Genomic DNA, 25,158 nt, shown 5'->3' with positions numbered 1-25,158 from the left:
GAACACTAGCTATCGAACTGTCTGATCATTGAAGCCCTATATCAGTGTTGCAAAAAAATTTATATTTTTCTGGTTTTGAGTATGAAAGGCAAAGTATATTTTGCCCTATATTATCTTTACATAGCAAATTCAGTCAAGCTTGGAAAATTACTGGATTATACATTTGCATTATATATCATAATCTTAAGTGGGTATTCTTAGCGTAGGAGCCCTTTATGTATGATTAAAGAACCTTTACTTCACACAGAAATTGTTTCCTTTTCATCAGTATTTTTGCTGATGCTTCATTTTGTTGTTGTTGTTGTTTTGTTTTTTTCCTTTAAGGTAAATCTAAGGGAAGATTAATCATTTTTAAAAGAACACTAAAATATGACATTTATAGGAAGGCCTATAAAGCCGAATTCATATATCCCAGTTATATAGCAAGTTTTAACATATGTCATGAGACATACAGAGCTTTTACTACTGTAATGTCTTATAAACTCTTTATTTTTATTTTTAGTGTGTACCATATTTAATTGCTATGGGAACAGACCCAGAACCAGCTATGAGGAACAAGGCTGATCAGCAACTGGTGGAAATCGACAAAAAATATGCTGGATTCATTCATGTATGTATTTTTAAATTGTATAACCTAAATTTAAACATCTTTCTTCGGTATACCATTTCCTTGATAAAGGTCCTGCCCATCTTCATATTAGAATAACATATTTTGCTTAGTACAGTAAAACCTTGGTTTGCGAGCATAATTTGTTCCAGAACCATGCTTATAATCCAAAGCATTTGCATATCCAAGTGAATTTCCCAATAAGAAATAACGGAAACTCAGATGATTCATTCCACATCCAAAAATATTCATATAAAATGATTACAATACTGTAATATAATACAAAATAATAAAATACAAAATATAAAGAAAAATAAATACATTAACCTGCACTTACTTTGAAAACCTTCGTGGCTGGTGTGAAGGAGACGAGAGAGGAGGGTTATTGTGTACGACAACTTTCACTATCACTAACAGAATCACTGCTGTCTGTTGGCTCATTGGAATCTTTTTCTGTATGGGAGCCATTGTGTACACTCACACGGATGTTGACTACGGTATGGTATTAATAAACTCTTGTCATGTATTGTAATGTAACTGGCAATAAAACAGCAGAGGAAAAGGGTCTATCTGCAAGCAACCTGACCTAGAATGAAGCAAAGCATTCCTAGGCTTGCTGTTGTATGGAAAGCAAAGGACTGTCCATAGGTGCTTTGAAGTGACCAAAAAATACACTAGTGCCAGTTGTGGGCACCTTCCAGCGTTCTGAAAAATCACTGATTTCTGCCAAACACCGAAGCCTGAGACCGAGCATCCAAGCATGGGAGATGATCACCCACGATCCCTTAGTGAGAGAGAGAGAGACAGAGAGACAGAAGAACCATTGGCTCAGTTGTGATCATGTGATGTTTGGCATCATGTACTACTCGTATTGCAAGACATTGTTCGTTTATCAAGTTAAAATTTATTAGAAATGTTTGCTCAGGGCATCTGGGCGGCTCAGTCAGTTACACGTCCAACTGTAGCTCAGGTTATGATATCGTAGTTCATGGCTTCGAGCCCCACGTCCAGCTCTGTGCCGGCAGCTCAGAGCCTGGAGCCTGCTTTGGATTCTGTGTCTCCCTCTGTCTCTGACCCTCACCCACTCACCCTTTGTGTCTCTGTCAAAAATAAACATTAAAAAAAAAAAATGTTTGCTCATCTTGCAGAACACTCACAGAGCAAGTTACAATCCAAGGTTTTACTGTATTTACTTCTAAACACGCAACTGAGTTTGTCCCCCAAGCTTTTTATTCTCATTTAAAATTAACTCTTAAAACTGAGCTAGAGGTGATAGTCCAGCAAGCGTGCTGGACTAAAAGTAAGGATGCCTGGGTTCTAGTCCCTACAGTGTGATCTTGGCAGTAATGGCTTTCTGGGTCTTGATTTTTTCTTATATAAAACAAGTGGGTTGCAGTAGATGATCTCTGATGTTCCTTACAGCATTTGAGTTCCATGATTTTATGATTTTAAGTAAGAAAACTAAACAGTGGAGTTAGCCTCTGCTTATAATATTCAAAGTATAGTTTTAACTTGACTCTTAATTTCCATTACAAAAATGAGCCTTTTATTGATTTCAGATGAAAGCAGTGGCTGGTATGAAGATGTCCTACCAGGTACAACAGGCAATCAACACATGCCTAAAAGATCCTGTGAGGGGTTTCAGACAAGACGAGTCCTCTAGCGCTTTGTGTTCACATCTTTACTCCATGATCCGTGGAAATCGCCAACACAGACGGGCCTTTCTAATTTCTTTACTCAACCTCTTTGATGACACAGCAGTAAGCATAAAAACCTTTTTATTTTAAGAAAATAAATGTTCTATAAAATTTTATGCCTAAAGTAGTCAGCATTTTGAAAATATGACCATTTTAGTCAATAATAGTGACTATATTAAATATGTGTTTCTTTACATCTTCTTATATTAATTACAAGGTATATAGTCAAATTTGGAGGGGAAGTTTCACATGGAATATAAATACAGTGACCGATAAAGTATAACTGTGTCTCCATACTGAGTATCTTATAAACTTTGATAATAGTTCCTTTAAGCACTTAATAATAAGGTACAGCACTTAAATTATCACTTTGGAGGATAAGTTACTTCAATAAATAAGGTCAGACTTCACTTATTCCTGCTACAGTCAAATATTAGAATAACTGTTCCAGGTTTTTGGCTACTGAAGTCCTTATTTGTTCAACTTGACTTCCTTAATAAAGAGCCCACTTGTGTGTAATTACAATTTTGACCCTTTGGGCTATTGCACAAGTTGCATTGGCCAGGACCATAAACGAACAAAATAGAAGGCTCTGTTGTTTAAGCTTACCTCTTAATTTATTCATTCATTTTACACACATATTTATTCAGCACCTGCTACGTGTGGTAGTCATTGTGCTAAGAGATGAAGATAAAATGGTGGATAGGACAGATTTAGTATCTGCCCATATAGAGCTTTACCAGTTAGTCTGTGTGTGTGTGTAAAGCTTTGAAAAGAACAAAAGAAATATTTTTTGTATTTAATCACTTACAAGTTGATTGTTATTATCCCAAAACCAGATTTTTTTCATAAAACAAAATTTAAATTACCAGAATGTAGATACCTTACTAGGCCTCTTTTTTTAAGTACTACATGAAATTTTTTGATATGTGATCTAGTAGATAAATATTACAAGCACTTATTTCAGAAGTACTTGGACTATCATTTAATCATCACCATGACCATCATCATCATCATGTCATCATCAGTATTAAGTTTTCATGGTATGTAGGACATCATGCTAGGAGTGGAAAATGGTATGATATAGTGCTCTTGCCCTCAATGGATCTTACCTCCCTCCAGTTGTGGAGACATGATAAAGGAAATAAATAAGGTTAGCGTATTTTTGAGTGCCAGGTGGTTTATACCGTTGATACTGCTCTAGTCCCTATCTCTTCTCCTGAGCTTCATTCCTGTGTGCTTTCATTGCCTGCTGTGTGTCTGTCACTAGCTCAATGTTCTGTCACCCCAGCATGAGCAATGCTAAGCTGGAAATTCAGCTGTCATAATGCAGTGCCGTCTCCTGTTTCCAGGAAAGGATGTCAGAGGAGGAACAAATCACTGAAGGCCTGGGAATTAGATGAGATGGACCTACTATTTAAGGCAGGGGTAAAAACATAATAAAGGCACAAAGATAAGAATGTGTGGGAAATAATGAATAGATTGTTATTCGACTGGAGCAGAAAGGTCATAATAAGGCATGGTTTATGGAAGATCTTGTAGACAGTGAAAAACCAATAAAAGCATTTGAATGAAAGTAATGAGGACAGGTGCCAAAGAACATTTTTAGGAACATGGATTTTTTAGCATTGTGTTCACACTAGAGGTAACAAGGGACTGATCTATTATCATGGTGGTAGGAAAGGAAAGAAGCGTGAAGAAGTAATAAATGAGGCTGTGTAAGAATAGTCGAAGGATAACTGGAATATTCTTGTCCTGAGCACCTGAGAATAATAATAGGATTGCTGAAAAGGAGTTGGCTTGAGAAGGACATAAAAAGAGGAATAGTCAAAGAGAGAACTAAGGAAGAAGAAATTTTCAGGAAGGAAAGGGTGGAGGGTAGTGTCCAGTGCTACTCACAAGTCAAGGAGAAGAGATTTTAAAAAAATGGGAAGCAGTCAAGCAGTGAGAGACACAGGTCTGATTGTGATTGAAGAGTGGTGGGGAAGACAATGGGGGAGCAGCTCTAGAGTATTCTTTTAAGAAATTTGATTTTCGAAAGGGAAGAGCAATACAGGACTTTTTTATGACCAGAGTTGAAGAATTTCAGTTTTTAAAAGGTTTATTGAGAGTAGTCCTGAACATTTGCAGCTTAGGAGGAAACGGTATATGTAAATTAATGTTAATAGATGAGGTAGAGTTCTGTGTTTGCGTTTCCCCAACTGTAACATGTAGATGTTGACACATATTTAAAAATAAAAAAATAGAGTGAAAGCAAGTTTATTCCATCTGTCCTACTGGATTTTGTTGTTGCTGTTGCCGCTGTTGGGTTTTATGTTGCTTGCATGGCAGGATAGGTGAGATGGTAGAAGGGAGTATGTTTTGATTGCTATATATTTTTCACTTTTTTTCCTAAACTGTAAATGTTTTAAAGGAATTTAAATATTAATGTGCCTTTCTGTTTATATTCTGTATGATTATGAAATGCTGAAAATCTCTGTTACTTCTTTTTAAAGCAAACAACCAGTAGTAATCCTAATTTTTGCTTACCTCAGTTTTTATAATGTGGGACTATGGTAGCACTGTCAGAATGACTGATATTCTAAATTATGTATATGTAGGAAACTGACAAATGTTTTTTGAATACGTGAGCTTTGATTTTTTTTTTTTTTAACCCACATGTTAGTACTATTATTACTGCTTATTGTTGAGGGCAGAATAGTAACTGTGTGTAACTGATCTCCATATGGGTTAAACTCTTAGAAGCACAATGACAAATCATTATGATTCATATGTATACTTTCTGATGCGGTATGGATTTATCATAAAGATCCCATATACTCTATAAGAAAACTTGAGGGAATTCCACTTGGGTGCACTGAAAAATTTCACCTCTTCCCTTCTTGAGGTCCATGGTATACTTCATTATGAAATCTTAAGATGGTATAAGATTATTTTATAAAATCCATTTCTGTTACCCCTCATCCGTTTTTCTTCCCTCCTTTCCCTGCTCTCTCCCTCCCTCCCTCCTCCACCCTTCTCTTTCAGAAGCATTAACTGAGGTGAAAGTGCCCTCTAATATTTTTTCTAAAAAGGATTTTTGGATGGATTTCTAGATTATCCACTAAACATGTGTACCTTTTTTTAAAATTTACAGAAAACAGAAGTGAATATGCTCTTGTATATAGCAGACAATCTAGCCTGTTTTCCATACCAGACACAGGAAGAGCCGTTGTTTATAATGCATCATATAGACATTACACTCTCAGTTTCTGGTAGTAACCTACTGCAGTCATTCAAGGAGGTAAGTTACACACATTACTATTCTTAATGCATCTGTCAAAGTGCAGGCATGCTATTTTCACTGTTTTGTTTCCATTGTTCTTTTTTTTCTTTTCACAGGTATATAAAACCTTTCTAAATAATTTAAAATCTGGGCAGTGCTTGAATTGGGGAGAAGAAGTGGGTTGCTGTTTCATTTCTATTAAGAAAGACCTAAAACCATTCCATTTCAGATCATTTAAGTGGAATACATACATCCATATATATATATATATGTGTGTGTGTGTGTGTGTGTGTGTATATATATATATATATGGATGTATGTATTGTTCTTTTGATAAGCCATCCCACTTCTTTTTTTCCTCTTACTTTAAGCACTGACCTTAAGTGTTTGGTGTCCATTCATATATCCATTTAAACCCCATTTTAAAGCATCTTGCGATTCTATAAATCTGGTAATGCTGTAGATCACAATAGTATACTTGAAGAGATATAACTAGAGATAGAGATAGATAGCTTACTTATAAGGAAACACAGAAAATGTATAATGTTGATTTCCTTATCTCTGAACACCAGCATCATAATGGGGTTGGCATATTGTATGCCCAAAATCTTTACTGAGTTTCTTATTATAAACCTTATGTCTTCTCTTTTGTGGTTTTTTTAGGAGAAAATGTAATTGGTTTCATTGTAATGGCACCTAGTATAGCACTTGGAAACATAGTAGGCCCTCAGTAAATTATTTAAAAATTAATTGGAATATTTTCATGTGCCTGATGACACAGTAGATCTCATTTTACAAAATTGTTGCACTCAGAACTCAATATGATCAAACTAGTAAATCAGGGAGATTATTATAATACCCAAGGGTTGGAATTACCGAGGGATCTAAACCCTTCCTGCTTGAAGTTTGCGCCAAGACACAGCCGCAGTGGCCTCACTTGAGAACTTGTGAGAACTGCAGACTCTCAGGCCCCACCCTCGACCTACTGAAACAGTCTATTTTTAACAGAATCCCTAGGTGCACCGTAAAGTTTGAGAAGTTAAATAATTCCCCCAGAAGCTTAAGCCATAATGTTACCTTATTTTCTCTCACTGTTGTGGATATACTTGTAAATGTTTCTCCCATTTTATTTCTTCAACAATTACATTTGAATAATTGCTTTGTAATCTAGTCTTTTCTCCTCTCTTAAATCTAGCTGACTTTATTTCTTTTTAAGAGTCAACTGTTTCATGAAATACAGAAAAAAATAACTGTTTAAGAAAAGTTCCATATTATCTTGTTGAAAAGCTCTTAAAAGGGAGAATTTGATAGATGCTGGGATGTTCAAACCTATTAAATGTTCCTCAGTTAAATTATATTTAGCACTTTTTTTTCTTTTAAGTAGTCTCTATGCCCAGTGTGGGGCTTGAACTCATGAACCTGAGATCACGAGTCTTATGTTCTGCTGACTGAGCCAGCCAGGCACCCCTCTCCTCGGTTAAACTATATTTACTACTTTTCCTGTGTAATGGCTTACCTGTGTACCAAATTTATACTTTTATAACTAACTTATTTTCATTTCTATCCTATAACAAAATTGTTTCCCTTTGATATTTCAGAAGGGCTTTTGGGGAGGGAGAGATCAGGGTAGTGGATTATATACGATTTTATTAAGTCTTGGAACCTGTTTATGGAAAGTCAGAGGGTTTTAATATATAAAATATTAATTTAAAGATGCTTTTTTGAAGTTGTTGCATGGAGCATATGTATTTATTAGGGGTATTTTGTTACTATTTTTCCTTTTTTTCACCCTCCCAGTCAATGGTAAAAGACAAAAGGAAAGAGAGAAAATCATCACCTAGTAAAGAAAATGAGTCAAGTGAGAGTGAAGAAGAAGTTTCCAGGCCTCGGAAGTCACGGAAACGTGTAGATTCAGATTCAGATTCAGATTCGGAAGATGACATAAATTCAGTGATGAAATGCTTGCCAGAAAATTCAGCTCCTTTAATTGAATTTGCAAATGTCTCCCAGGGTATTTTATTGCTTCTGATGCTAAAACAACATTTGAAGAATCTCTGTGGATTTTCTGATAGGTAAGGTTACGTAAGCAGTGAGAGAAAAAAATTTACCTGGTTCAAATTATAAAGAAATATGAAACTCAGTTTTGATTGCATGCTTATTTTCATATTAAAAATGTTCCTTTTTAAAGAAGGAACATAGTGTTGCTATATATTTTGTTGTGTAATATATCACAGTTTGTTCACTTTGTTCTTGAAGAGAAGACAAACATTTCATAGTCATAATGCATTATAAATCAAAGGACTTAACTTTGTTGATTTCCTTAAAAAGACCTTATTAGAGAATTAGGCTGATCTTCATGTAGATTGCAAATTTAAGTGTTCAAAGAGCTGTGAATAAAGAATAGATGTAGACCAACTAGACTGAGCTCTCATAGAGCCCAAATAGTCTCTAATGTAAGAAATAGTAAAGTACTAATTATTTGTGAATGCCCTATAATTTTACCCACAATTAGTCACTGTAGGTATCTTTAGGTATCTTTTTTCTGCCTGTACCCATGAAACTTTGGTCATTTTTTTTTTTTTTTTAAGTTTAATTCATTTATTTTGAGAGAGAGCATGGGAGGGACAGAGAAAGAGGGAAAGAATCCCAAGCAGGCTCCGTGCTGTCAGCACAGAGCCCGATGCAGGGCTTGAATTCATGAACCGTGAGATCATGACCTGAGCAGAAACCAAGAGTCGGACACTTAACTGACTGAGCCATTCAGGCACCCCTTGTCATTTTTCATTTCATTAAAACCTTACATTAGGAATCACAAAGCTGGGGCACCTGTGTGGCTCACTCAGTTAAGCATCCTACTACAGCTCAGGTCATGATCTCATGATTGGTGAGTTCGAGCCCCACGTCAGGCTCTGTGCTGACAGCTCAGAGCCTAGAGCCTGCTTCAGATTCTGTCTCCCTTTCTCTCTGCCCCTACCCCACTCATGCTCTGTCCCTCTCTCTCAAAAATGAAAAAACATTTAAAAAAAGAAAAAAGGAATCACAGAGCCAAATGTTCATAGGAGATCATGAAATGGAACAAAGGGGATTCAGGAGAAGGTCACTGGAAAAAACTGGAAAAACATGTTTTATTTAAAGGACTCAGGTATTACTCAGATGTCCATCAATTTTTTGCCATAGAAGAGGGTAGGCATAATGTAGCCAAGAGCTTCTACTTTTGCAAGAGAAGCTAGATAATCCAGGTTTTAATGGACATATCTTGATGTTAAATATTGGCAACTAATTTAATGTAAAACCTTGTAAGGCCTTGAGGTGATTTTAAGGAGTTGGGGAGATTTTTTTTTTTTTAACTTTTATTTATTTTGAGAGGGAGACAGCACACGTCTCGTGGGGAAGGGGCAGAGCGTGAGGGAGGCAGAGAATCCCCAGCAGGCTCAGAGCTGCCAGCACAGAGCCAGATGCAGGGCTCAAACCCACAAAGCCAGGAGATCAAGACCCGAGCCAAAATCCAGGATGCTTAACCAACTGAGCCACCCAGGCACCCTAAGTCCGGAGAATTTTTAAGCCAGAGTTGTTAATAATATGAAACAGGTTTTGGCTGCTGTGTAGAGGATGAATAATTGGGAGGGCAGGAAAGTAGGAGGTAAACTAGTTACATAAACCAGTATTATATTGAAACTGTTGTACAATCAGGATCATAGCACTCAAAAACAGACATGAGAAATACTTTCATTTAAATGATGCCTCTATTTCAGACAAATGCTGATGGAAACAAGAGAATATTATTCTTGTGAATCTTTGTCTTTATGTCTTTACTTCCCTTTTGAAATTATGTTTATTTTTGTGTACAAGTTCACTGGCTGAAATCTGTATGATAAAAAGTTTAATTATTAGTAAATTAAATTTAACTGCAATCACTTTAAATATAAATGCCTGAAAAAATTTTAAAGTTAATGACTTTGTTTTCCCAAAACAGTAAAATTCAGAAATACTCTCCATCTGAATCTGCAAAAGTATATGATAAAGCGATAAACCGGAAAACAGGAGTTCATTTTCATCCCAAACAAACACTGGACTTCTTGCGGAGTGATATGGCTAATTCCAAAATCACTGAAGATGTGAAGAGGAGTATAGTAAAACAGTATCTAGATGTGAGTAGTAAAACCAAAATCTGTTTCTTTTTAATAGTGACTTTCTTGAAAAGTAAATTATTTCCTGGGAGAAAGCAGTCCCCCTTACATTGAAGCTTCATAAACCACCAGGATGATTTTTCTGTATGTGGTTTTAATGAGTTCCTTGAAGCTTGCCTTTCCCATTTCACCCATTGCATCATAATTATTTTTTCTTAGGAAAGGCCAGCCCACTGCTCATTTTATTTCAGTAAGAATGAAAGCTTTTAGGCAGGTTTTAGGAAAAAAGCCATGCCCATGTGTGTATTTTTCTTAATTCAGTAGATTACATAGTTTATGGTTCATATAAGGAGAAAATCATGAAAAAGTCATCCTCCTGCCCTCCAGCCATCCTGTTGCTCTCCTTCCTGGCAACCAGTATTAGTACTTTTTTACGTATTCTTACAGAAGTGTAATACAGGCTTATATATTTGTATGTCTCTTACATATGTACTCTGTTAACAAGTATGTAAGAATGTGTATATGTACAAAAAGTGCTTTTAAAATGTCTTGGAGTGGCTGGATGGCTCAGTCAGTTAAGCATCGGACTCTTGATTTTACCTCAGGTCATGATCTCACTGTTTGTGAAATCAAGCCCCACATCAGTCTCTGTGCTGACAGTGTGGAGCCTGCTTGGGATTCTCTCTCTCCCTCTCTCTCTGCCCTGCCTCTGCTCATACTCTGTCTCTCTCCTCTTCTCTCTCTCTCTCCCTCTCCCTCTCCCTCTCTCTCTCTCAAATAAGCTTAAAAAAACACTTAAAATGTCTTTAAGACTAGGCAAATTCATAGAGACAGAAAATAGAATAGAGGTTGTTACCAGAAGGAATGAGGAACTATTGTTTTAAATTTTTTTTTTTTTAAGTTTATTTGCTTTTGAGACAGAGAGAGACAGAGCATGAACGGGGGAGGGGCAGAGAGAGAGGGAGACACAGAATCGGAAGCAGGCTCCAGGCTCTGAGCCATCAGCCCAGAGCCCGACGCAGGGCTCGAACTCACGGACCGCGAGATCGTGACCTGAGCTGAAGTCAGACGCTTAACCAACTGAGCCACCCAGGCGCCCCGAGGAGCTATTGTTTTAATAGGAACAGAATGAATTTCTGTTTGGGATGATAAAAAAGTTTTGGAAATGATGGTGGTGATGATTATACAACATGGTGAATATACTTAATGGCAATGAATTGAACACTAAAATCTAGAATGATAAGTTTTAAGGTATATTTTACCCCAGTAAAGTTTTATGTTTAAAGAAATATCTGGGGGGAGGATTGTCCCTCAAAAATAAAAATAGTTTTTTGTTTTAATCTACTTCAAGCAAGTAGCTAAACATAACTAATAATGATATTTTTGACCAAGAATGAAACCTACACGGTGGTTTTCATATTATTCATAGACGGTAACCCTTATACTCTAAAACTGAAAATTATTTTAATTCTCATTTAAAATTCTTTAACATTCTTTTTATCCTCTTTTATCTTCTTACTTTCGGAGAAGGCAAAGGGGGACAGAAAATGGGGAAAATGTCTATCAGTATTTAATTATTAATCACTTGGTTGCTTGATGACTTGGACCAGGGTCAGCAGACTCCAACTTATGGGCCAAATCTGGCCCCCACTGCCTGGTTTTTTTTTTTTTTCCCCTACTGCCTGTTTAAATAAACTTCTCTTAAAACAGCCATGCCCACTCATTTATGTTGTCGCTAGATGCTTTCACACTACAATGACAAGAGTTGTATTAGTTATGACAGAGACCTCATGGTGTACAAAAGCAAAAAATATTTACTATCTGGCTCTTTATAGAAAATATTTACCAGGCCCTGATGCAGACAATAGCTAAAGTCTATTTAGCAATTAAACTAGCACCCACACCCAATTACTGCTGTAGAAAACATTTAGGGAAAAAAATTTTAAAGGAAACATTTAAGGATTTAACAATCTTGCTTGAAATTATGTACATAAAATTCTAAATTCGTATCTAATTTTTGTAGTTCAAACTTCTCATGGAACATCTGGACCCTGATGAAGAGGAGGAAGAAGGGGAGGTGTCAGCTAGTACAAATGCTCGGAACAAAGCAATTACCTCGCTGCTTGGAGGAGGCAGCCCTAAAAATAATGCAGCAGCAGAGACAGAAGATGATGAAAGTGATGGGGAGGATAGAGGAGGAGGCACTTCAGGGGTGAGGCGGAGGAGGAGTCAACGTATTTCGCAGCGTATTACGTAAAATGATTTTTATGTGCTTATATATGTCAGTCTATTAAATGTACACCAAGTAATGTAATACTTATGAGAGAAAACATTTTGTAGATAGAGATTCTCTACTTAACCATTTATACATCCTTTTGTAGAAAGTTTAACATAAAAGACAATAAAAAAGAAAAAACAGAAATGAGACTTATCCAGCATAAAGGGTTATTAATTTTTTTTGGATTGTATTAATGTGTGTTATCCTTTTTTATTGTTGCTAAGTTTTATGTAGCTTTATGGTTCATATGTATATATAATTTTATATATCAATAAGAGTAAAGACACGGGTACAAATTAAGAGTTATATGGTTTTACAAGTATATGTTAACCCCTTGGCGCTGGCGGTCACGGTGCGTCTCATTGCCGGCAATGGAAGTGTGCTGGGAAATCCCAAACTCCCGGCGTCAAGGGATTAAAAGCAATAAAAACAAAAATTTCACTAAAATTCTTTTGTGTAACACTTCGTCTTTTTTCCCCCCCCCCAATGTTTTAGTCATTGAGAAGGTCAAAACGAAATTCAGACTCTACGGAGTTGGCAGCACAGATGAATGAAAGTGTTGACGTCATGGATGTCATCGCTATTTGCTGTCCAAAGTACAAAGATCGACCACAAATTGCAAGAGTAGTACAGAAAACCAGCAATGGCTTCAGTGTTCAGTGGATGGCAGGCTCCTACAGTGGCTCCTGGACTGAGGCTAAGCGCCGTGACGGCCGCAAACTGGTGCCTTGGGTAGACACTATTAAAGAGTCAGACATTATTTACAAAAAAATTGCTCTAACGAGTGCTAATAAGCTGACTAATAAAGTTGTTCAGACTTTACGATCCCTGTATGCCGCCAAGGATGGGACTTCCAGCTAATGAATTTGTACATGCAGCCAAATTTACAGGAATTTTTTTAAAAGGCAGAAAAACTTGAAATATCAACATTCTGGCAAAAAAAAATCAGTTTTATGAAGAGTAAGAATGGAACCTGGGATGCAGGAACAAAAGAAGGAAATGTTGGGCAAACATTTTTGTGGGAGCTCCCTTCGCTGTTGTGCAGCAGAAACAGATTCTCAGTTCATTTTTACTCCCACTGTATTATAGTTTAACAAAAATTGTTTATATCTTGGAAAAAAACTTTCTGTTTAAAAAATAAACAAGTGAATGTTGGAAATTAGTCTGTTAATGTTCTTAATAAAGTGTTCTTGGAGTTTAACCTAGCAGCGGATGGCTTTCTTTAGCTTAGCCCAGTTTCCAGGGAAGCATTGTTTTTTCCAGGCTGTAAAATGGCAGACTCTCCTGGATATATAATTTATTCTGTTGAAAAAAAAAAAAAAAAAAAAAAAAAAAAGCATGCAGTATCTATGACCTATCTGCAGAAGGAGTTTTTGTAAATGTAGATTTTGATGTATTAGGTCACCCTGAAAACAATACAAGAAAAGGGATCCCCAGGCAATCTGGTGGAGCGAATACTGCAATAAATTTTTTTACTTCTCTTTGTTACTTGTCTGTTTCCATTTGAATTTCTTACTGTAAAGATCTGTTTAAATCCATTTATATTATTTTGCAGTCTTTTATGTAAAATTTATTATATCACTGGTTTTCAAAGCAAAACATAAAATATTGTTTATACAGTTTGTATAGGCTGACTTCTGAATAATTGGTATCTATTATTTTCATTCCCATAAGAGGGTGTAAACAGTTAACTCCAGGGTTTTATTGTATCCTGCAATATTTAGTATTAACTATATATGATTTAGCACTGTGCCAAACACATTTTCAAGAGTACATTTTGATATAAAAAGAAACTATAGTTTATTCCTTGTATGCTTCAATTTCTTTCTAGTGATGTCATGATGGTAATATTTATTTTTTAAACCTGGGGAAAAGGTAACAGTCATGCTATTTTGGGAAACTAGCATTTCTCTTAGTTAAAATTATGCTGTGTGTTATTTTAGAAATAGAGTGGAGTATGACATTTCGTATTTACATTACATTTTTCACAAGTTATTTTTTAATGCTGAAAAAGGAGTAATTTTACTAGTTGAGATGTTTATTCATTTTCTATTCTAAACATTTTATACCTCTTTGGAGAGCGGTTGTTATTACAAATGGGGAGAGTGGGTATTTAATCAGTTGATCTGCATAGTTGATGCTCAGAAATAGTAATGGCTAAAATCGCAGGGGAGAAGGTGTGTTTCAAATTTAAGTCTTTTAAAAACAATGTGTACTTATTTTTAAGTTCATTTTTAAAAGTTGACCTCTAGAATGTTAAGTTTTATGAAATTGGCCAATAAATGAAGATTCTCAATTTGTGAGGAAAAGTGACATTGCCACAAAATACCTTTTTGTGAACACTTATTAAACCACAATGAAAATAACTTTTCAGGATCTATTTCCGATGTGGAATTCTTTCCGAACATTTTCTTGAAGGAAATGTTTTCCCACTCTTCTTCCACTTAATTGTATGTTTCCTCTTCCTTTTTACTGTGAACTCTGTAGAATAAAACTAGATTGGCTTTTTTTCCCCCATGGAGTAGTATGTTTAATCAGAAAGGACTTGAGGTAGCTAATGAAAACAATAGAAATTCATCAATAAGAGTAAAATACTAATGTAGAAAAAATATAAGAAAATAAAGTCAAGCCTGTAGAGTTCTAAAGAAGATGTAGTAAAACTGATCTTGAATGCTATGAAGCTTGACAATCGTGCATGCTGTTATTTCATTCTTAAAAAAACTGCTAGTTAAATGTTTTATCCCCATTTTGTAGATGAGGAAAACTGAGTCTCATATTCAGTAATTTATAAATGTTGTAGGGATTTAAATTTGGAGTTGGAATAATTGTGTCTCACTATTCTAAGCTAATTAAACAATTAAAGGAGATGATCCTTATTGAAAGTAAACCAGTTCCTAAAGGATACTTAGTGTGTTTATACTTAGGGACCCTCTTCAGAGTGAGCTTTAGGGGGTAGGCACACAGTAGATAAGGCTTCTCTTGCCAGGTGAATTTCTGTGTTCAGGAATTTTCCATACATTCTGAGTTCCGGTATTTTAGCTATTAATATAAGCCAAATGTTGATACAATTCCTAAGCCTTAACCCTTAAAATATACTAACCAAAGTTTTCAAAAAGTAGATTTCTCAAATGTGAATTTTTTAGGTCTTAACAGTAAAATAGGTTAAGGCCTTGACGGTCAAATCTACAAAATCAAACTTTCCGTGTATATTAAGGGTTTACAAAGTTCAATCTTAATCTGTAGTTTGTTGATACTGTAATATGCCAAATCATGTTTTATTGATTTGTATTGAAAAGAAGGTGTGTTCTATTTGATATAAAAAGTGCCAAGTACCTCTTCACTTTAATATATTAATTACGAAATTTTTGTATTTTCTTAAATTGTTTACTATTTTGACAGCGAATGGGTAGTTTAAAAAATTTGTATCAAAATACAAAGGCAGAAAACAATTTAGTAATCTCTAGTGAGAAATTCTAAACTTTTAAAGAAAAGTAGTATGTAGCTTACTTTGTTGATATGTTGAATATTTGAACCATTAGCAGGTAACTGAAGCACACAGTTATTGACGACTGTAGTCTATCCATGAAGACAGGTAAGTCCAGCTTTTCTGTCCAATGTGGATTTCATGAGCAATGAGCAAAGTTATCATATGTTCATGTAGAAAGTGAACTTACCCAGGAAGGTATGTGGTTTTCTTCGCCCGTACTCTGCTTTTGGTTGCACAAAGAACTCAGTGTGGTCACTCGTGCAGCACCCAGGTGGTCTGCATATCCAAAGCTATTGATACTAAACTGGAATAAGGTTACTTTTGCTGATATAAAATCCATCAGATCATTCACTTGAAATCATCATGTAATTTGAGACACTTGACAGTAAATTTTGCTCTACAGAAATCCTACTTGTTTGAACCTTTTGCTGTTTTGCCTTGCTCATTTTAAAACTGAAGTTGGTTTAACCCCTTAGCTAATTTTTGTCATAGGAAGCATATTATTCATTACACAACTTGGTGTAATATTTTTATTTGAAAATTTTCCTAACCACTCATTGTTCTGTTGGTCCTAACAGTTGAATGTAAATTTGGTGTAATAGGTCACTGACCAAACAAGTTCCCACTTGCATAGTTTATTGACCAAGTGGTCATAAAATCCCTGTGTGTTTTGTGTGGTAATCCAGTGAATACCACCGACCCACCCCTCTTTGTGAGACGCCACTTGTATATGGCTTCATTGCCCACACTGATGCAGAATGCACACATTCTTTTATTCTCATCAGGATTTTTTTTTTAATGACTTTAACTTTTTGTTAGAGAATCACCACAGACCCATCACTCAGTTTCAATCATTCTGAATTTCTGACCAAGCTTATTTCAGCTACACCCTCTATATCCTCCTCTATATTTTTCTGAAACCCCAGATACATTATTTCGTCTATAAACACATCATCTTTAAGTAGTAATACTCCTTGACATCAAATATCCAGTAACTTCAGATTTTCAATGTCCTCAAAATGTCTTTTTTAGTTTTAGGTCTTAATCTATAGATGTCTTCATCTTTTATTCTTTACAAATTTTTTAATGAAGAAACTGAATCTTGTCCTTGGGTTCTTAAGAAATAGTTGGTTCTAAATAGAGGAAGAACAGTTATTTTCTGCTTTGTAATCCTCTTTCGTAACTGAATTTATTTTGGGTTTGAGAGACATTGTCTCTCTCCCAAACTCCTGTGTATTGATTCTTAAGCCTGCGTAACCAGAATAGTGGTGCCATTACAGAGATAATGAAGTAAGGAGGTAGGTCTGGTTTTCAGAAAGATGGTGATAAACGTTTGTTTAATCCTTTGAATTTTAGTTGGCAAATACCAAACAGGCAATTAGAGATGAAGAACTAAAGTAAGGAAACACAAGTTTAAACAGATAACAGAAGTTGCCCTGTGATTAAAGTTCCTCCGTTAGTCAGAATTTTGTTACCTACTGTCTGAAATAAGTGGACAATCAGTTGTGGTTATTTTTTAGTATATAGTTTGTAGGCATTGCAGTTTTGTTGAATGTAATTTTGCTTCTATTTGTGACTTTTTTTTTCAGTCATTAGAACCTTAGAAATGAAAAGTTATTTTGTGTTACTTTGTCATATAGTTGTACTGTCTGCACCCTTTTTTCCCCACAAGAAATGGCAGTGTTAAGTTTGCCGTGATCATAACTTGCCTAGAATTGTAATTTAGAACAAAGAACAGGAAAATGTAATCATAATCTAAGTTTGTCATAAAACCTAAACTGATAATGGATCTCCACATTCCATAGTTTTAAAAAATTTCTATAGAGTCTTAAAATATGAGGGATCTGACAACTCATTTAATCCAGATATTCATGAACCTCTTTAAGTATCTAATGAAAGCCATGAAATCTCTACTTAGGAAACTAAACAAACCCTTCTTAGAAGACTGAACAGAATTGTGCATATAATTTCAGGGGATTCCCGGTCACTCCCACCAGTGACATGTATAAACTGCTTTGGAAATCCATTAACTACAGGTGAAGAGAAATTGAGGCTCAAATAGGTGAATTGATACCTACAAGCTACAGTTGACCCTTGAACAACATGAGTTTGAACTGTGCAGTTCCACTTATGTGCAAATACTGTAACTTACTTTCCTTGTGATTTTCTTACTTTTTTTTTTGCTAGCTTAACTGTAAGAATACAGCATATAATACATATAACGTGTTTATTAACAGTGTTATCCGTAAGGTTTCTAGTCAGCAGTAGGCTATTAGTAGCCAAGTTTTGAGTCAAAAGTTACACATGATTGCGGGAGGTCTCGGTGTCCCTAAACCCTACATCATTCAAGGGTTACCTGCATATACCTACTTATACCAAGAGCCAAGAGCAACCCTCCAGGCTCTTTCTTACCTCCCAGATCAGTTGCCCTTACAAAGAAGATTCATCTGGAAAGTCCTTATTCAGTCGTAAGATATGAATGTAGAGAAACTAATGACTAAATGTTGTGGATTTTTTTTTTATACCTTTTCAAAAGATCCACTTTATAGCTTCAGATTTTGAGATGCCTACTATCCTGTTAGATAAAGGGAGAAGGTAAAATGTGAACATTTTATGGATCCCATTTTTATTTTAATTTTTTTCCATATTACCTGGCTAATCTTGAAGATGGGAAGAATCCAGAAACCAGGGAGGGATTAGAGAGTTTCAAGGAGGAAGTAGAGAGCAACATGTGAAATGCAGTAAGATCAAAACACAAAAATTATTGAACGTGGCTAATCTTTAGTAGAAGACTAAAACTTGGAGTGGTGAAAAGAGTATTAACTTTGAATTCAGAACACAGCCTGAAGCCATGTGATTCTGAAATAAGTGTGATGAAGTTTGGTAAATACAACCACTTAGCATGTTATGTGGGAGCTTAAAGAAATCCATAATTGGAGTATTTGGCTGGCTCAGAGCATGCAACTCTTGATCTCAGGGTTGTTTTTTGTTTTTTGTTTTTTTAAATATATTAAATTTATTGTCAAGTTGGTTTCCATACAACCCAGTGCTCATCCCAGAAGATGCCCTCCTCAATACCCATCACCCACCCTCCCCTGCCTCCCACCCCCCATCAGCCCTCAGTTCTCAGTTTTTTTTTTTTCAATATATGGTTTATTGTCAAATTGGTTTCCATACAATACCCAGTGCTCATCCCAAAAGGTGCCCTCCTCAATACCCATCACCCACCCTCCCCTCCTTCCCACCCCCCATCAACCCTCAGTTTGTTCTCAGTTTTTAAGAGTCTCTTATGCTTCGGCTCTCTCCCACTCTAACCTTTTTTTTTTTTCCTTCCCCTCCCCCATGGGTTCCTGTTAAGTTTCTCAGGATCTCAGGGTTTTGAGTCTGAGCTTCACACTGGGCATAGAGATTACTTTTAAAAAATCTGTATCTTTTGTGCATATTTGGATTCGAATGTTTGGTTGTGGGGGAGATACGGGCCACAGAATTCTGAAAGTGTAGATAGTACTGTGCGGAGGAACCAGCATGTGAGTAGTAGGTTTCAAAAGATGAAGCTACGGAAAGTAAGGACAGCTAAGCATACACTGCCCAGAACTTAAATTTTAATGCATAGGCACTGGAAGAATTGTAAGCAAGGAATTAGTGAAAGCTCACTTTGGCTGCTACGTAGAGGGTAGATTTGAAGGGGTCAAGAAGAGGACATTGACGCGACAGTCTCAGAGATGGTGAGAGCCTGAACTAGGATGATGATTGCAGTAGGGATAAAGAGAAGATTGGAGAGATTGTAGATGTATGTAGGAGATAAAAATGGCAGGACTTGACAGTTGACTGAATGAGGTAAAGGAAGACAGCGGTGTCGAGAATAGCTATCAGGTTTTTCTACTTTCCATAACTAGGTTTAAACAAGCTGGAAGCTAGTATCTGAGGGCTTTTTGGATGATGTCCAAAAGGTGGGAACATGACACCTTCAGTAGGGAACTTTGGACTGAGCCTGCTTTGGGGACTCATCAGCATGTAAGCTGTTCAGTGAGCAGCACAGAGCCAAAGGAATGACCTTGGAGACTACCAACATTTAAGGTACAGCAGGAGGACAATGAATTTGTGGAGGAGACGAGAAATGATTAGAGGAAGATGGGAAGAATCCAGAAACCAGGGGTTAGAGGGTTTCAAGGACGAAGCAGAGAGCAACATGTGAAATGCAGTAAAGTCAAAGTGGAGAAAGTATTGATCCTGCCATTCAGGATGTAAATGGAAACCTTTAGGGAGAGTAGTTTCAGAAAGAATGAGAACAAAATCAAACACTATAGTTGAGAAATGAATGAGAATCTTGTCAGGAAGAGTGGCCAGGCAGGAAGAGAGACAACAGAGTACTGACATGCTGAGTAGTGAAGCTGGAGAGAAAAGCAGATAAAAGGGCCTGAAAAGCCACATTCAAAAGTTTGGAAGGGCTTTCACTCGGTATAATATACTCAGAGTTGTGGTTCAGAAAGATCACTTGCTGGCTGCATTGTGGGGAACCATGATGATGCCAAAATGCATAATTGTGTTATTTTTCTCTAGTGGGACCAGCTGCACAGCAAGGAAGGTGATCTGCCTCTGGGCCAGGACTGGGAAACCTTGGGTGTAATTGAGCTAGGCTGAGAGAAAAAAGGAAGGATTAAGGTTTAAAGGCCTCCATCAAACGGAAAAGCAAGTGTAATGAGAGTAGCAGAAATGGAATAATGGGGTGAAAAGGTCGGAGGAAAATGTGTGAGATGCTGAGGTAGAGTGGTTCTGGAAACAAGGTGTAAGAATGTGACCCTAAGAATGAATTAGTAAGGTAAAGAGGTGACGTTTGGCATTGGAGAGAGCGAGAAACCACAGCTACATTCTGCACTCCTTTCCTGAGCTTAAAACATGGATTCTTGTTTCTTTCCTGTCATACTAACAGTTTGTCTTGGATGTCACTTGGTACTGACACTGGTTATTTTTAGTTTTTGCAAAATCAGTCACTTGACAGGTATTTGCTAAGTGCTTACTGTAAGCAATGAACTGTGCTGGACCAATGGCAGTAAGTTTGTGTTCCAGTGGCAGAGACGAAATGAATCGCAAAGTACACAATTTCACAGCTATTAGGTTACAATTGAATTGTGTTCTTGAGAGAGAAAGTAACAATCTATGAGAGTATGTAGCACTGGAGTAGTCTGGAAGGCTGGGGGAGATGAGAAATGCTTCCTTCTCCAAGTGAAACTAATCCTCAGATAAAGCCTGACATGTAATATAGATAGATACCAAATAATGTTGGTTGAACCATTAAGAAATGGGAAATAATTTTTAATGGCTCTCAGCAGTTCATTCCTTGGGGACATGATGGTTGAGGTCTGAATTCTATGGGGGAAAAATTGTTGGGAGGAAAGGGATGCAAGGAGAATCCCAAACTGATGGCACGGTATCTGCAGAGGTGCCTTCAGAAGCTTCATGGTTCCAGGAAATGGCAGAGAACGAGACAGTGGAATGAAGCTGATGATGTAGATGGGCCAAATCATGCTTTTGTAGACCAGACCATGGTAAGGATGTCCGAGGAGCAATAGGAAGCCATTAAAGAAATTAAGATGGGTGAGAGTAGAATAGAGATTTGCATTTGTGAAATCAGATTTGCATTTTTAAAAGATCACTGGCTACAGGCTATACAGTAATTGAGGAGGCCATAAAGGTCCATATGAATGAAAGGTGATGATAGCTTGAGTTGGGGTGGTGGTGGTCAAAGGAGAAAAGTGGCCTCATTTGTAAACGGTTAAATTGGTCACATGGTTTTGCCTGGATATTGTTTAAATTGTAATAAGGAGAGAACATGAATTTCCTTAGTAAGATGCAGTGAGACAAGTCTTCCTGGGTAGGTCTCCACATAGAAGACAACATGGCTTACACTTGATTCATCTGAAGGACAGCCCAGGGGGAATAACCACAGTTTGAAGTGAGGAAAGGAATCAAAAGACGTGACATTATCCAAAAAGGAGAAAAGTAGGCTTAGTGGATTTCTGCACAGCTTGTAACTGCTGATTGAATCTTTAAAATCCTGCCTTTTATACAAAGTAATCCCAAGATAAAAATTTTAACAAGATAGGCTTTTAATGCGATAATACATACAGTTTCTGTTATTGACTGGTTTAATTTTTCTAATTAAATTTAAAGAAATAATCCCTTGTTCATAGAAGCAACCACTTTGAACTCTTTTAGCTTTTTCTTTGGGTAGCTATATTTCTAAATGTACTATTATAATTTATTAATTGTAATAGAATTATTAAGTCTAGACTTTATGTTATCACGATTAACTTTTTTATGAAAGATAAGGACTTAGTTCTTATGCCCTCCCAGTATGGATATCGCTATATATAATGAACATTTATGTAATATAACACTATGTAAATAATTGCTAAATCACAGCTGGCATTTAGTGTACTAGATGAGTGTTTCCTTTTTGTGTATATGCTCATTTCCCTTTAGTGAAATTGCTTTGCTTTTCACTCACATAAATTCCACACAGTAATCTGTAATTCTTTTTTATTTATTTATTTATTTATTTATTTTACATTATTTATTTTTTGAGAAACATAGAGAGACAGAGCACAAGTTGGGGAGGGGCAGAGAGAGAAGGAGACACAGAATCCGAAGCAGGCTCCAGGCTCCGCCGAGCTGTCAGCACAGGGCCCAACGTGGAGCAGGAACTCACAAACCGAGAGATCATGACCTGAGCCGAAGTCAGAAGCTTAACCGACTGAGCCACCCAGGTGCCCCAGTAATCTGTAATTCTTGTAGAGTGGTCTGTTTGAGTCTCTTCCCCACTCCCGCTCCCACCCCCCACCCTCGTTCCTCCATCCAGAAACTCCTTCCTGGAGCTGCTCTAACGTTTCGCACCAGTACAGACTGATTTTCAAGGACTGCTGCAAAGGTGCTGTACCAGACTTTTCCTACCCCTCTTTCGGTTGGATCCAGAACCCATGTCTGGAATCCATGCCTTCCTCCTTTTTGCCTAAAAATGTTCAGTTTGCTTGAGCATAAACTGCCATGGCTTTCTAAGAATGGACACATAAGGACAAACTTGTTGAGTCATTAGAGGTCTGAAAAATGTCTTTATTCTCACCTCAGATGTGATAGCTGGGTCTAGAATTCTGAGTTAAAATCTAGCCTGTGCTGTTGCTGTTAAAAGGGCTGCTACCATACTGATTTTGTTCCTTCGTAGACAACCTGTGTTTTCCAGCTCTAGAAGCTTTTAGGATGTTTTATGTATTTCCCATATTTTAAAACTTCACTTTGATTCCTTAATGGGAATCTTTTAAAAAATCATTTTGCAGAGTACATGGACTTCTAATCATTGAATCTGTGTCCTTAACTATGGAGAATCTTGATAGTTTCTTCCCTGTTAGTTTCTTTAATTTTTTAAGGAGGCTCCACGCCCAACTGGGGCTTGAATCCACAACCCTGAGATCATGAGTCACACACACTACAGACTGAGCCAGCCAGGTGCCATGCCCCTTAGGTTCTTAGTTTCTCTGTTTTCTGTTAATTCAGGAACTCTTCTGGACTGATCTCAGTTGGTGTTTTTGCCCATTTTGGGGATGGGGCTGGTCTTTTGGGTCTGTCTTTTAACTCTTCCATGAAATTTTTTATTTGGCTACATTTTATATTTCAGAGTTTCTTCTTGTTCTCTGATTGTTCCTCTCATACAATTACTTGTTCTTATTTATGAATGCATATCTCCCTATATCTATTAGATTAGAAAGGAGATTTCTCACTTGCCATTTGGAAACCTGAGCTCAAGTCACAGCCAATGATGCGTCATGTTCAGATTTGAGGAGGCTGATAAATCACATTCCTCACTCCTTCAAGTTCTGATTAGAATTATAAGCTAGAGTCCAAAAGATGGAGGTAAAACACACAGCTTTCTTGTCAGTAGAGCTGGAGTAGAGAACATATTGTTATTGTAGTCTGGACCTGCAACCACAACCAAGCTTGCTGCCATTTGCCCCTAATCTAGGCCTTGCTGTGTGGCTATTCTGCAAAGTAAATATTTAATCTGCTCAGCCTGCTGAAGGAGTCATTGCTGCCCCTCGCTCAAAAGCACCAAGAACAGGGGTGCCTCGGAGGCTCAATAGAAGCTTCTGACTGTTGATTTCAGCTCAGGTCATGATCTTACAGTTCTTGGGATCAAGCCCCACATGGGGCTCTGCACCAACTGTGGAGGAGCCTGCTCGGGATTCTCTCTCCCTCTCTCTCTGCCCCTTCCCCCCTCCCTCAAGATAAATAAACATTAAAAACAACAACATGGGAATCAATTGATGTAGAATTCTTGCCTTTCACCAATCAGAAATGAAAATCCTCTTTAATAGAAATAACATCATGGAAATGTGGGAATAGGGTTTCCTCTGTCATTGAGCATTCCAATTTGTTTAAAAAAAAAAGAAAACATTTTTTTAGGGGTGCCTGGCTGACTCAGTTCATCTGGTGGAACTTTTTCTATCAAAGGCCAGAAAATAAGTATTTTAGTCCTTGCAAGTTATACAAGTCTATATAGCAAGTATTCAGCTCTGCCACTGACTAACAGAAGCAGCATAGATAGTGTGTAAATGGGTGGGCAGATTGTACGTTTCGGTAAAACTTTATTTCTGGAACCAGAGAGTAGGCCAGATTTGCTGAGCTCTGCTCTAAGGTGATCAAATGCAAAGCCGGACTCCGGCCTGGGACCTAACAACTGGGAGTTCTTTGCAGAGATGAGGAACTTTAACGTAAGACTTAACGACCATGATTCTCTCTCCCGTTTTTGTGCCTGTCAGTTCTGAGTCTTAAGTCCACTGTTTATCAGTATCCTCTTTTGCACAAATTATGCCATGGCTTCCTCCATCCTCTTACACTGATTGCTGTTTCTCTCACCCAGCAATATCTCTTCTCCCATTTTCTTCATATTGATTTATACATTTTAAAATTCCTTTATTATCCTTTCACTTGGATCTTGAGAGAGAAGGAATAAAAATAATTTAGCAATACACTATCAAGAAACCATTTTAAAATTCTTAATGCTGCCATTATTTTCATTAGCTTGTTTTTACATTTACTGGGTGTGAATACATTTTAAGTACTTCTTTTTAAATTAGTATCATTGTTTTTTAAAATCCTATATAGAAATTTTCCCTTCAGCTAAGCAACTTGTGTCACAGATCTCTGCCCCAATCCCACATATATAGATAGGAACAGGCTGGGCCATTCATTCCCAACTTACAAACCAACCTTACCTAACAAGGATTTTTTTTCTTCTCCCTTATTACCTAGATTTAGTATTTTTATGGAAATGAAAGCATTAGTTTCCACCAGGGTCTCCTTCATTACATAGGGCCATAGTCCAGATGCTGAACACACAAGAATGTTCAGGGTATAAAAAATGCTTAAAGGAAAGTGGGAATTCTGGAGGGCTACCCAGTGTGACTTCTGAGCAGTTATCAAGTGCATTTTCCTTTTTCTCGTATTTCCTCAGCAAGATCCAAGATTTGATTTCTAGACAAAAGCTAAGCAAGACACAAAGCATGGTATGTAATAATTTGAATTATTGAGAAATGGAAAATTGTATAAGCAATAATGGCTTATGATTAGTCCACCCAACATTTATTGAGTATAGAGTCTGGCTGGAAACAGGGCTGAAGTGAGAAAGTAAGGAAGTCTGAAGTCA

The 25,158-nt window shown here is 36.9% G+C and overlaps 1 protein-coding gene across 4 annotated transcripts in view; it reads left to right on the top strand.

Annotated features, from left to right (window-relative positions):
• Positions 1-13,462, top strand: part of NIPBL (NIPBL cohesin loading factor) — a 197,297-nt gene extending 183,835 nt beyond the window's left edge. For 3 of the 4 annotated variants that reach the window (XM_027075474.2, XM_053201406.1, XM_053201408.1), the window contains 7 exons: positions 503-610; positions 2,167-2,367; positions 5,441-5,587; positions 7,367-7,641; positions 9,543-9,717; positions 11,720-11,908; positions 12,470-13,462. In XM_027075474.2, the coding sequence (XP_026931275.1) occupies positions 503-610; positions 2,167-2,367; positions 5,441-5,587; positions 7,367-7,641; positions 9,543-9,717; positions 11,720-11,908; positions 12,470-12,835 (1,461 nt within the window). In that variant the 3' untranslated portion in view covers positions 12,836-13,462. Of the gene's footprint in view, positions 1-502; positions 611-2,166; positions 2,368-5,440; positions 5,588-7,366; positions 7,642-9,542; positions 9,718-11,719; positions 11,950-12,469 lie in introns of all 4 variants that reach the window. The other variant, XM_053201407.1, reaches the window with a different exon arrangement.
• Positions 13,463-25,158: the final 11,696 nt, after the last annotated feature.

Source organism: Acinonyx jubatus, chromosome A1 (assembly GCF_027475565.1).
Source record: "Acinonyx jubatus isolate Ajub_Pintada_27869175 chromosome A1, VMU_Ajub_asm_v1.0, whole genome shotgun sequence".
Taxonomy (NCBI): Eukaryota; Metazoa; Chordata; class Mammalia; order Carnivora; family Felidae; genus Acinonyx; species Acinonyx jubatus.
Note: the sequence above shows the minus strand (reverse complement) of the source record. Positions and strands in the feature narration are given on the sequence as shown.